Genomic DNA, 13,068 nt, shown 5'->3' with positions numbered 1-13,068 from the left:
GAAGGTCAGAAATGCCTGAACGTCCTGCTACAGGCAGGGGCATTCCCAGCTGCCAGCCCTGCCCAAGCTCTCTCACCACGGGCACTGCCCTGTCCTGGGCCATCAGTTAGAGCCATCAGCACATTATCTAAGCACCAACTGCAAAGTTAAAAGCTGCACTAAGGAAATGAGAAGTGCCCCAGCCTATTACCATTCCTGAAATTCAGCTTTTTTGTCTCCTTTTCTCTGTTTCCCCTCTATGCTTGGACTTTGTTCCCACACAGCAGCTTTTTACATAAAGCATTGGGTATGCATCTTTAAGACTGTGGTGGAGAAAGACTTATTTACTGCCCAACATTGCCTGATGCAGAATTATGAAAGATTCACATTATTGCTATGCATCCTGGGGAAAATTCTACCATTGCTGCTACGTGAAAGGTGTCAGGGTTTTCAGGTAGTACAGTCCAAATCACTTGCTATATCTCCTTACAATTCCGCTATATGCCACCCTGTCAACCCCAGGTTCCTTAAGGCAGTAAACTGCATTGTTACCGAGCCCAAGCTGTCACTGCTGAAATATATGCATGGCTTTCATGGGCCTGATTTCTCTTTAATACAGAGAAAAACACTTTGGTGTTCTTTCTTATTACCCTGTTGACACAACATTGGTTTTATTTTGTTCCTAGGCAGGCTAGCAGAGATGAACATTGCCTTGCTAACGCTCCGTTAAAAAAAAACATCTCCTCGCATGCTCTGAATGGCTTATTTGGTTCTTTTTATACATTCCGGAGAGAGCTTTGTCTCTGTTTGGTTTTCCTTTCCCTGCTACTTCTCGTATCTGTTTCAGTGAGATAAAGAACTCTATTGCATTCAGAGGCTACACTCTTTTTCTAACAATCTGTACTTTTTTTTTTTTTTTTTTTTTTTTTTTTTTTTTTTTTTTTTTTTTTTTGCACAGCTTACCTGTGCTATTTAGTAGCTAGAAGGGAGAAAGAGCATACTTTAGCTGGTAACTGGCACCAGCAGGCTACATTTGGATTTGAAATACACTTTAGTAGCTGCTTTCTATAGTTACAGATCAAGCAGATAATAACAGATCTCTGTGTTAACCTCTGCTGGGTCAGTGCTGCAAGTGTGAGAAAGTGACTGGTGCATTCCCTGGCCTAAATTAAAGACAATCTTAATGGGGACTGGACAAGTCGGAGAGCTGGTAACACAATACAGTCTTTCACCTCTAGGTGCCAGTTTGAATTCAGCCCAGGCTAGTGCCGACTGAATGCACTTATCTGTTGCCTGCCTCATTGTTCAAAGGAAATAAGTTTGATGGGTCTCAATCTACTCCTCCTTAGAAGACAAATATTCGCTTGCCAAAGCCTTTACAGCCATGGGTGACCCTCGCTGGCAGGCTCCTCTCTTTCCCACAGCTGCCTCCCCTAGGATTAAAAGGGCCATGGGATCTGCAGTCACCTCTCAGCTTGCTCACTCCACGTCTGCTCGGGCAGGGGATACCTACAGCAGTTCTCATCCATGCTGGAGCTAGTTCGTGCCCACGGTCCAGTGAGATTCATGTGACAGAGCAATCCAAGCCCCATTTCATTATTATCATACATTGAGAGCTGGATGTGATCAACCTCACCAGGAAAAACATCCTCAATATCTAAAAAAGTTCCAGTCACAGTCCTTCCCCTTTGACTCTCACTTCTTATGTGCCACAAATAAATATCGCCCACCAACAAGGGTGGCACTTACTAGGGTCTGAGCCGGTACGTGGGTTTGTAGACACCAAGACCAGAAGAGAACCACTGCTAACAGCCAGAATACAAGCCCCAGACTCCCCTGATTTCAGTCCCATCAGATCTGGATCAGATCTTGCAGGAAAAAAATAAAATAAAATAAAATAAAATAAAATAAAATAAAATAAAATAAAATAAAATAAAATAAAATAAAATAAAATAAAATAAAATAAAATAAAATAAAATAAAATACATATACTCTGAAAAAGTTCCTGAGGCAGAGAATCAAACGCAGCCTGTAAAATAATCAAACAGCTACTTACTCAAAATGTTAAATAATTAAAAAGCAAGAGGGCCTCATACTAGTCTGAGGCACCTAAACCCAGTTAATTCCCAGCTGACACTGATAACGAACTCGGCAGGCCCAGGAAAGCAACATCAGTGTCACACGTGGGGACACACTGAGATCGCAGAACCATGCAGGGTTGCACACCAAGCTAATGGCATCAGCAGTGGCAGGAGCATCTGGCAGACTGTTCCTTACGAGAATAATTTCCCTCCCCCCATTGAAATCACCAGAGGTTTTTAGGGAAGATGGGGGGAGATTTGAAACACCTACAACTTTCTACTTTTCTTTTGCTTTTTGATCCTTTTGCTTATGGGTTTGGCAACCGCAGCTTTCTTCATCCTCAGAGATTATTCAGCAGTTCCTCAGAGTCTTCAGTTTTCTCACAAATCTCTCTTCCTTTCACTTAACTTAAACATTTTGGGCCAATTTAATGATTTAATAATGAGAAATAAAATTGAAGCTTTAATAAGTGTTGAGAGAAGAACTTTGCATTTTGTCTGGGGATTAAGGAGGGTGCTAAAGGTGTGAATCCTGTTAGCCACGCTGGCCTAGCCGAGCTCCAGCATGCGAGAGCCCAATCCTGAGAGATGCAGAGCTCTCGCTGCTCCCACTGAAGTCAGGGAAGTCCCATGGACTCGGAGCTCAGTGTGGATTTGGGCTCCATAAGACACAAAGCGAGCACATAAATCCACAGCAGCACTGTCTCGCGGCTGCCTGGCTAATAACTTTAAAGCCCGGCTTCATTTAGTACTACCGCCAGCTGATCAACTCCAAGCAGCTTCTCGCTACACCATTAATTTAAGGTAACAATTCACTAAGATCTTTGGTTCCGCACAAGTGCTTCCCAAAATCACTTCTTTGGTCTCTGTCAATTATCTGAGACTAATGCAGCTTGAAGTTACCTTTTAGAGCAAACATTACTCTGCTGTCATAATTCTAAAATACTATCAGTAGCCAAAAGATAGGAAGGATGCTGCTTTCAGCTCCAGAAACTCAGGCTGCAAATTCAAATGGAGAAATAAAAATAAATCAGAGCTGGTGCAGACTGAAGATCAATTGGATTTTCATAGTTTGGGAATTGCTAGCCGTGTTCACAGGACCAAACGGACCTCGAGCCTTTTATTCATCCGATTTCATTTTCTGGATGACTACTATTAGATAAAGGCAGGTTCTCAGGTGCCTCTGCAATGCTACCGGCCATCAAATTATATCTGGCAAATCAAATCTCACGTGCTCGGGGCTGGACTCGCTGGCTGGCTGCTCCCTCACCCTCTCCACCAAAGCACAGCTTCTCTCGCCGTGCTGGGGGCAGCTGGGCAGCCTTGCTCTTTTTCTTCTTCACCTGCAGTGCCCAGGAGGCTCCTGCTGACCCAGCCTGAGCCCTAACAAGGGCAAATTCGGGCACGAGTCATGCCCAGCACCTTTCTCCAGATGGCTCAGATCTGCCCGTGCAGTGCAGCAGTGTGTGACACCCACTTGCCACCCTGTTTGGGACGTATCTCCACGTGGATCACTACTTCCACTCTGCTAAATCAGGCAAAAAGGGAACCAGCAGACAGAAATGAGTGGAGACATGGAGATGGCTAGGTCTTCTCCTGCCAAATGCTCTGGGTTTGTAAGTAGTTGTTATGACGAGACCTAGAAGTGCTGCTGCTCTCTGATTTTGGAATGGGACTTTGGCTGGGAGCGCAGGGCAGAAAGAGCGAGCTGTCTCTTTCTGTCGTGTGTGCATAACAACTCCATAACAGGTCTGGATCTCACTTGGAGAACGATGCTGGCTGAGCATGTAGGCTGCCAGCATTCATAATAATTAACCATTAATGTTAGCAAACACTTGGCAAATCTCCACCAGCTTTCATCCCAAGCTTTCAGAGTCCTTTGCAAACATGAACAGATTAAACCTTGCCAGACCCCCTCCAGTCCTACGCATTAATCCAAAACATTTCCTTCACTTCTATTCTTCGATAGGGTACTTAGTAACCACCGTGAGGCTCAGGAGGACTTGGATCAGCCCCGTTTCATGCAGCAGAGCTGAGACCCAGGGCGGCACAGGGCTGTTTCCAGAGCTGTCTGCTGTGACAGCATCACCTGTCACACCTGCTGGGGTTGGTGGCATTTTGGCCATCTGGTTTGCCATCCTGCTGCTGCTTTTTAACATCTCCTTGGGGACAAAAAAAAAAAAGAAATAAAATAAATAAAAATGAAAAAATAGGGGCTTCATTCCAGAATGATGATTCTCCCTTGAAATACGATGTCCACTTGAGGGAATTATAATGGAATAGCTTGTTCAGAGCAACTACTTCATCTGCTAAACCAGCAACTTTCTCCACAAAGGCACTCTGTACAAGCATTTTATGCTTTAAGTTTAACTTCAAAAAGAAATATCCATCCACCTGGCCCGGTCACACAGCCAGCAGTGTGCCAGGGCTGTTTGAAATGGGCAGCAAACAAACTTTTTTTTTCCCAAAAGAGCGATTTGATTTGCAGGACCTTGTAGCACAGACATTTGGTGGCCTCCTCCTATGCCTGGCTCCCTACCATGCCATGACCTCCATTTCGGCTGCCCGAGGGCTAAAGACATCGTGGCTGATCCATGGCCAGGGAATAAAACCAGAGGCTGTGTGCTCGTCTACTTGTCCCAGTTTAGTTCAGCAAGCAACAATCAGAGCATCGTCTACAGCTGCTCTCAGGAACGCGCAGGGGTATTTGCTGTAGACTCTGGAAGAACAATCGGTTTTAGGCAGACAGATCAGTCATCTTAGTGCTCACCTGGGAATAAAAGGTCTTTTTTCTTTTCCTCCCCCAGTTCTTTCCCCTCATTTGCATTCGCTTTTGGCTTAGAAATAAATTGCTTTAAATCTCGGCTCAGCAAGAGCTAAGCCTGAAAAGCCAGAGGACTACATTCATGAACGTTTCCTGGGAGTTCAGGCAAAAGCCGACCGGAGACATTTCTTTCTGAGGCTGAGCAACACGAGGAGGAGCATTTGGGGGATGAATAGGAAAGAGAAAGGTGCTTGGAAGGCAGAGATAGGGGAAGAAAAAAGAAGGTAGATAAGAGGTTTGAAAGAGCATGGCTCTTGCCCATGGTGAGTCTAAATTGCCTTCTCCTCACCAATGCCCAGGCATTTTTTCTCCCCAGTACCCTAAGCTCAATACCCGAGAAAGCGAAAATCCAGCCGCCACAATAAGAACAACAAAGAGCCTTGGTCCACACAAAGTGACTGAAGCAGGAAAAATGTAATATTTCAAAGCAGCCTAAGTCAAGACACAAGAAATGTTCGGTCTTTCAGTTGCAATAAAACATTGTTTATCACGTTGCAAAGGGTACTTTTTTAAACACAAATGGCCACGCAGCGCCTTTAATACATGGAGATATTTCAAGATAGGCATGATATAGAAAACCTAGGCAGGAAATATGTCCTGGCTAATCTGACAGTTATCTCTTTTACAGCCAGCTCCTGTCATTTCAGTCTTTGGGAACTGCCAGCTACATTGATAACTGCAGACCTAAACATAGCAGAGGAGAAAGCCTTTGTTAATTACGCTAGCCTCCTTCATTTTGTTCTGATCTGGCCTTTGCAGGGCTTTTGGAAAGCTGCTGCTCTTCTGCACGTCCCTGTGCACCGCCAGCCCCGAGGCCACTGTGGATCGTGGCAGGGCAGGGGATCCTCCTGGGCTGCTTACAGAGAGGAGCTGTGGCAGTCCTGCCACAAACCAGCCCATTAACTCAGCTGGAGCACGGCAGATTCCCCTTTGCAGGAAAAAAAAAAAAAAAAAAACCCTCCCTGGAAGCTGAATAAACCTGCCCATTGTCTGATCCGGCAGGGACGGGGCTGATTTTCCCAGTGTGGTATCAAGTTCCCGAGGAGCCTATTTATACCGAATTCATCAGGGCTACTTTGTACCCAGGAGAGCCCAGCTCTGTATTTTCAATCAGTTAGCGGCCATCAGACTCTAATGGGCTTGCTGGAACCGTGGGTGCTTTGTGCTCTGCCCAGCAGGCGTTTCAGCACGCTGCCCCACTGCTCTGCCGCCTCCCTTCACGTTGCAGCTCCTCGGTTCCTTCCCCATGGTTGCTTCCAACTCCTTTTGCACATCTCTGGCCTGATTCTGCCTCCCTCTATGCCCGTGGGGCAGCAGGGCATCTCCCTGGCTTTGGAGACGTGCCCGGCCGACGAGGTTTACAATCTGGCCTCCAAAGGCTGGCTCTCCATCTGATGGGCAGGGCTGCCTTTTCCTTCAAGTTGAAGCCATATTTTATGCACCAGGAGAAATTTCATCACTTTCGGTATGTACACAGGTGGAGGACAGGCGAGAAACAAATACATAGCAGGTAATTAATCTCAGAGCTAAACAGGAGCTGATGGAGGGGACTTCTTTCACTCATGTTAGCCAGTCTGTGACACCATCACCCACTGCAGCAGCCCATCTTTGCTTCTTTACTCTTTCCTAAGCTTAGAAACAAGCTCAGCACCAAGGAGTCCTCGCCCACAGGTCTCCTCCTTTTCCTAAAGGGTATCCTTGCCGTTCAGACAATCACCCCAGAACCACAAAAACTGATCACCCTGTGCCCACAGCTGCACTTCCCAGCACTACATTTATCTCCACCTGCTCATATATGATGCTGGGTCTTCCAGACCTTTTCTGCAACTCAGGAGCTCAGCAAAAAAAAAAGCAAACCCCACCAGCAGCTCTTCTCTTTGCCTCTTCCATTGCCCTTTGGGTTATTTAGCTGGTGAAACACTTAAGGTTCAAGGAGAGAAGCAGACTTGGCATGGCAGAAGCAGGGAAGCTTTCTGTGGATCTGAAATAACTGCAAATATTCCTATCTTTCATCTCTCACAGGACACAGAAAAACCCTTTTCTATTTTGCCTGTGCTACTTGGTTCAGTAAGTGCCCCCCAGCCTTGCTAATACCCTTGCCCGTGTGACCTCAGGGGATAAAGCAGCTTTGTATCATTAGGTGAAAATGGCCCTGCCTGGACAAAAACCACAAATGTGGGGTTTTAGCGCAGGAGGAGAGATCCCTTTGGTTAGGAACCTGCCTGAGTGCAGCAGGGCCAGCCGGGAATGGGGGCTGGAAAACAGCCAGGGGGGCAGCAGGAAGATCAAGCAAACTGGTAAGAAAGGAGAAAGCAAGGTATTACATGTTAATTGATCTAATCTTTGGCTCCCGGTGGAATTTGCAGAGATATCTTACTAGAATTACTCAAGTTTTATCAGGAGACAGCCATTCTGGGAAAGTGCCTTTTGGACAGCAAAGCGCTCTAGATCTTGAACCGCATTAGCATCGAGCAAAAGAAGCCCCACAATAGTTTCAAAGATGAGAGCAGAAAGTGGGAGAGAAAGACCACGAGAGATGTAAACCCATCCCGGGCATGCAAATGCACCCGAACACAATCCCCAGGTGATGTGCAGAATGGCGTCTCTGCAAGGGGTCCCTCCAGAGGGTGAAACCTGTAGGTTTTTACCAGTGAGCTGAAAATCCAGGACACTCCAGAGACACTAGAAGAGGTACCCAAAATGACAGCAGCTTTTATCCATCCACCACATTTCTGCTCTGAATGCAAACACTCTGAACATAGGGGAAAAAAAAAAAAAAAGATTGTGAGAGGGACATGAAAAAAGTCTCCTTAAAATCCAGACGTAGATATAAAATGCTATATAGGTGGAACAAGCTAACAGGAGAGATAAAAAGCAAAGATGGAGAGAAACCAGGTGGTTTCTCATCATTTTTTCCTGACATCCCCTGTCTGAGGAGATGACTGCAAGATCTTTGGAGAAGCAGAGGAATAATGCCTGGCTCCGTCAAGCTCCCTCTTTATTCACTCTGGTGATGGGGTGAAAAAACATCAGGTCTGATAAATGATTCATGGAGCCTTTTCTTCTGCTAATCTGTAAATAAATTTTAAAAAGCAGCTTCTTTTTGATGAATATATTCCGCTGCTCGTACAAACACGTCGGCCTTTAGCAGCAACATGCGTGCTCTCAGACATCTCTGGCGCTGCTCTCGGTACTTGGGAAGCCCAAACCAGCTCCTCGCCGAGCTCCAGGTGGTGGCTTTGCTGCCTGGCCCCAGCTGGGGACCTGTCCCTGTGCCCCCCCGGGCTCTGGTGGAGCCTGGCCTCATCTCCAGCCTCACGCTGACACCGTCACCTCTCCGCTTGGCCATGGAGAGCGGGGCGAACATCCTCTAACATCCCGTGGATTTATGGATGTGGAGGCATGAAGGGACCTTTGTGGACATGACACATGACGTCCTGTGTAACAAGCTCTAAATCCTCTCCTTCCTGCTGTGCACGTTTTGCTGCTGTTTGTGTGGAGGACACTGATTTCATGCACTGCTGGAAACCATCAACACCATCAACAACCCCACCATGCCCACCACCAGCAGGGCATCGCTCCCTGCCCGTCCTCAGAAGCACCAGCTCCTGCAGGAGATAACACCACGGGTTTGACCTGCTGCACCTAAACCTCAGCACTAGTTAACTGGTTTAGGAAGGCTGTAGCTTCTTTTTTTCTGTTGTCTCCTGTTCCCATTCAGGTACAGATAACGGCAGCACCTTGGGCGTGGATGCAGTCAGGCAGCAGAGACCTGGGGACAGCCACAGCACCTCCTCCCTCCCCGCTGGGTCTCTCCCCAAGCAAGCCATCTCGTGACTTTTTTGAGTGTGGACGGGGAAGAGAAGAGGAAAATAAGCATAATTATACAAGGACATCTTTTATTTCAGTACATTCAAGACAAAAAGAAAAGAAAACAATTCGAGAACAGGATGTACCTTCACTCAAGGCTTTATCTCCCCTGCCCCTCTCCATTTTCCTCTCTTCCCTTTTACAATCAGAAATTGCATAGAATTTGTTTTTTCAATCAGAAAATTCAACTCGTCGCCGTGAAACCCACGTCTGCACCGAGCGGAGGGCGAGCTGCTGCTGTTGCTAGGGAGGTGAATATTGTCCTCGCACGAGATCCCACCCCGATGGGGTTTCTCTGACACCACATGCGGCACCGTCGCTGCTGGACGCGGGCAGCGAGCTGCCCCGGGCACTGTGTGGGGCACGGGCAAGGGGAGCTGGTGGGAAGGGTGCTCCCTCCCCGTTCCCTGCTCTCTTTTCCCCCTCCTCCAAGGGCTCCCCGACCCACACCCCAAAAAACAGAAGGGAATTTAAAAAAAAAAAATGAAAAAGCTGAAGATAACCCCAGAACTAAACAAAAGACACAGAACCCCTGAAATTCCAGGCGTTTCAAGGCCTCTTTGAGTTCACTGTGTTGGTTGGTTGGTTTTTGGCATTTTAATATATATATATCTATGTATATATATATATTTGTATATATATATGTACGTTAACAACTCCTCGGATGGGCTTTCAGCACGTGCTGTTCCTCGCAGGGAGCACGTCCCATCCCTTCCTCCCTCTCTCAGGCCGCCCGCCCCGCTCTAGAAAGGAAGAAGTTTAGCACCTGGAACCTGGTGCCTCGGAGACTAGGTCCTGGAGTACCCCAAATGAAACGAAACGAAATAACAACTCCTCCCTTCCCATCCCTCGTCCACGTCAAAGAAAAAAATCCCTCCCCCCGCCCGATGCGAACGCCCCGCTGTGAGTCTGTGTGATGGGGAGACAGCGGCCTTCCTGCTGGCCTGGGATGGAGAAGCTCCAAGAAGAACTCTCGCCCCCCCGGGTGGGCGATGTCTGCTACACGAATTACCCACCGCGTCCCCTCCTTCCCACCTGGGAGCTGCGTGGGGACGGCTGCTGGAGGCAGCCCAGCCGGAGGAGCTCGCTCCTGGTGCCTCGGGGTCCGGCGAGCCGCGCGTCCTCTCCAAAGCCCACCCTCCAGCCGGGCTCGTGCGTCAGCCCCAAGGCGGCCTGCCGTGCTCTGGAGAAGCTGGGTAACTGCTTTTAATTTAAAAACGAGTTTGACATTGTACAAGTCCGTGTTCTGTAAAATGGAACAGGACCCTCTCGGCCCACCCCGGCTCCCCCCAACTGCCCCCCGGCTTTACTCGGGCTCGCTGCTGTTGGTGGTCTTCTCCCACTCCAAGCTCTCCTCGCTCTGCGCGGGCGAGCCCGGAGGCGGCCGTGCCCGGAGCCCCTGAAACCTGCGGCATTCGGGGCAGACGCGGATGTGCGTGCAGCCCCGGGCGACCAGGGCAGCTTCTTGTGCCAGTCTTTGTGCCAGGGGGTCTGGCTCTCCCCCGCTGCACAGCTTCCCGTTGCTGAGCGTGGTGGTGCTGCGGGCTCGGCGCTCCTCGGGGATAACGGGGCGAGTCCGTGCCATCCCCCCTCGCCTCCGACGGGGGTGGAAACTGTCCTTGCAGAGGATGATGTTGCGCAGCTCCGTCACCATTTCTTGGCACACCGACACCTGGAAGGCAGAGCACGCTGCTCACCTAACCGTGCTGCAAGCCCAGCCACCCTGCTTCTGCTCCAGATCCTGATACCAAAACGCTACAGGCTCAGGTTTGAGTTTGGCCACTGGGTTTTGGTACCAGCACTTGGACCCTCGTGCTTGTTTTAGCCCAAGAGGTTCCACCTCTTGGTGGAGACCCTTCTGGATCTCCAAATCAGCTTGGGATCCAAACCTGTTGGAGGCAGAAATTCTCAGATGTTCCAGGCTCCAGGAACCTGGATCCAGTACCTGGGTCTTGTGCACCTCTGATCCCTTCAGCAGCCATTGGAGCATCCCTACAACCTCAAATCTTAGGGTGCAGGTGTAGGTGAGATGTTCCTGAACTTCAGACCCCTACCCAGAGCTCTCCTGTGTTTGAGGTCTCAGCACTAGGAATGCCATAAGCACTTCTATCCCCTCGGGACACTTTCAGGTCCTACCTCTGACTGCTCAGAGTGCCGAAGGCTCCACAGAAATTCCAGCATTGCCATAAAAATCGCTACGATTAAGCCACAGATGAGAACCACGAAGATTCCACCAATATTCTCCATCCCCAGGCCTGAAATAAAGCAGAAGGGACAGCGCTGTGGGGAGGCAGGTGCAACATAAATTGCAGGCATCGTTGTGCAGAAATCCCAACCCTTTGCTGTTAGCATTGCGCACACCCAGCCAGAGACCAAAACCATGGAGCCAGCACTTGTCCTATTAATAGCTGGCTGCATGACTCAGATGGCAAACCAAATGACTTGCAATAACTGCACGATCGAAGACGCATTCTCAGAAATGATGATTTTGCAGATAAACAGCAAATACATTGGAGGCAAGTACAAAGCAATTTGTGGACAAACCGAAAACAGGGGGGAAAAAACGGGAGATCAATCGGGTACATTAATCCCTGCAAATTATTCACCCAGCTCTGGTTGCTTTGAACTTTGCGACAGCAGATGAGCAATGCTGTTAAGGAGGCAGAGATGAGGAAGACAAGAAAGGGCTTTAAAGGAGGCTGGCATTAAGAAAACCTCCTTTGATCACATTACAAAGTGCTGGTGAAAAATGATTACAGCTGCTTGTGTTGCCGTATCAAGGAGAGGTTCCAGACAAGACCACAACCCAGAGCTACTTGACATGACTTGGTGGCCACATGGGGATGTTGCCCAGGGGTACCTGGTTAGGGGCTGCCAGCCCCGTCCTATACAGCTTGTAGGACACAAACCTCACTGCTGGAGGGAAAACCCAGCCCTCAGGAACCCACCCTGAGCTTTCCACATGCCAGGGATGTCCCCTTGCTTCCCACCGTGACTCCTGTCCCCCCAAAACTGCCCTGCAGGACGGGACCGAAAGGGTGCTGGGGTGGGAGCAGATCCAGGGAGCAGCGCCTGCCTCTCAGCACACACTGCCCAAAAACCAGCTCTGCTCTCCTTGGCTTCTTGGGTTTGGGTCTCAAGTGGCCAGGGCTCCTGATTGGGCTGATTACTAAAAAGCATGCGGTGTTTTGCACCGAGGTGACGGTATGAGGCCATTACTCAACCAGCGCATCTATAAAAACCTTCCTCTCCCCTCTGTAACATTAAATCAAAGTGCAAGAATCAATGATTTATTGACTTAATCTCTGCATGGCTTTTAGACATTAAATCTCACCAAAATCCTTGTAAATCGCTGACCTGTTTTGTTCTAAAACTTAAGAGGTCACAATTCTCCCTCCTTCTCCATCATTCTTTTGGCATTGCCTCCAGAGCAATCCAGTGACTCTGTAAATCAGCCCATCGCAGAGACGTTTCCACTAAGACAGCCATCACAGGGCAGAAAACATATCCCATAATCACAGTTTAGACCCAAGATAAAGGCCATCCTCTCCTCCCAGCATCTCTCAAATCGGAATTTAAGGCCAGGATCAGTCTCTCTTCATCCTTCCATGGTTCCACCTGGGTGTCGGATCAGATACCCGTTTCCAAGATCACCAGAGAGGGATTTCTTTCCTCTGTGGGCAGTTTTTATCCCCTTTATTACCTCCCTGCCCAAATCCTTGAAAACACCTACGCTTTCTCTCTGATAGGATACAGCTGGGGATTTATTAACAAGGCGAACAAACCACCAGAACCTTCTCCAATCCCTGTTCCGTGGTTAGGTACGTGGAAGAAGAGCCTCCATCCTGCCTGCTTGCCTTCAAACCAACTATTTTATTAGGTTGTTGCTTTGGCACAGCACCTCCTGCCTCCAAACCACCACCTAGGGCTACATGTGGGGCAGTAGGGGGGATAAGCAGCACCCCATCCCTTTGGGGCCTCATCCAGCCAGCTCGCAAGCTGCACACACACCCCGACGTCTGCTGCAATGTCAGGAAAACACGAGCACAGTCGTGCAGCCAGCTCGGCTCTGTGTCTGCACTCAGAGAGGTCAGAGGACTCGCCTTGCGGCTGGGCACTGCTGGCCTCCCAGAAAATGCTCGCCGAGGAAAGGGCGACTGCCAACAGGAAAAAATGCAGCAACTGCGGGAAGCTGGCAACTGCTGTCACGCTGGGACATCAGCCTAATGTGGTAGCTTTTATGGCAATTTGGATAGCATTACCCAAAAGAATTTGCTCCTCAGTTTACAGATGTAGTAATAAAGTCCTTGTGTC

At 48.7% G+C, this 13,068-nt stretch overlaps 1 protein-coding gene across 4 annotated transcripts in view; it reads right to left on the bottom strand.

Moving 5' to 3' along the window:
* Window positions 1-8,766: 8,766 nt before the first annotated feature.
* GRIK4 (glutamate ionotropic receptor kainate type subunit 4) overlaps window positions 8,767-13,068 on the bottom strand; it is a 160,656-nt gene continuing 156,354 nt past the window's right edge. For 3 of the 4 annotated variants that reach the window (XM_038167658.2, XM_072027785.1, XM_038167660.2), the window contains 2 exons: window positions 10,891-11,009; window positions 8,767-10,426 (listed from right to left, as the gene is read on the bottom strand). In XM_038167658.2, the coding sequence (XP_038023586.1) occupies window positions 10,061-10,426; window positions 10,891-11,009 (485 nt within the window). In that variant the 3' untranslated portion in view covers window positions 8,767-10,060. Of the gene's footprint in view, window positions 10,427-10,890; window positions 11,010-13,068 lie in introns of those variants that run through there. The other variant, XR_011804958.1, reaches the window with a different exon arrangement.

This window comes from Anas platyrhynchos, chromosome 25 (genome assembly GCF_047663525.1).
Source record: "Anas platyrhynchos isolate ZD024472 breed Pekin duck chromosome 25, IASCAAS_PekinDuck_T2T, whole genome shotgun sequence".
Lineage (NCBI taxonomy): Eukaryota > Metazoa > Chordata > Aves > Anseriformes > Anatidae > Anas > Anas platyrhynchos.
The sequence above is the reverse complement of the archived record's forward strand: the minus strand, read 5'-3'. Positions and strand labels throughout refer to the sequence as shown.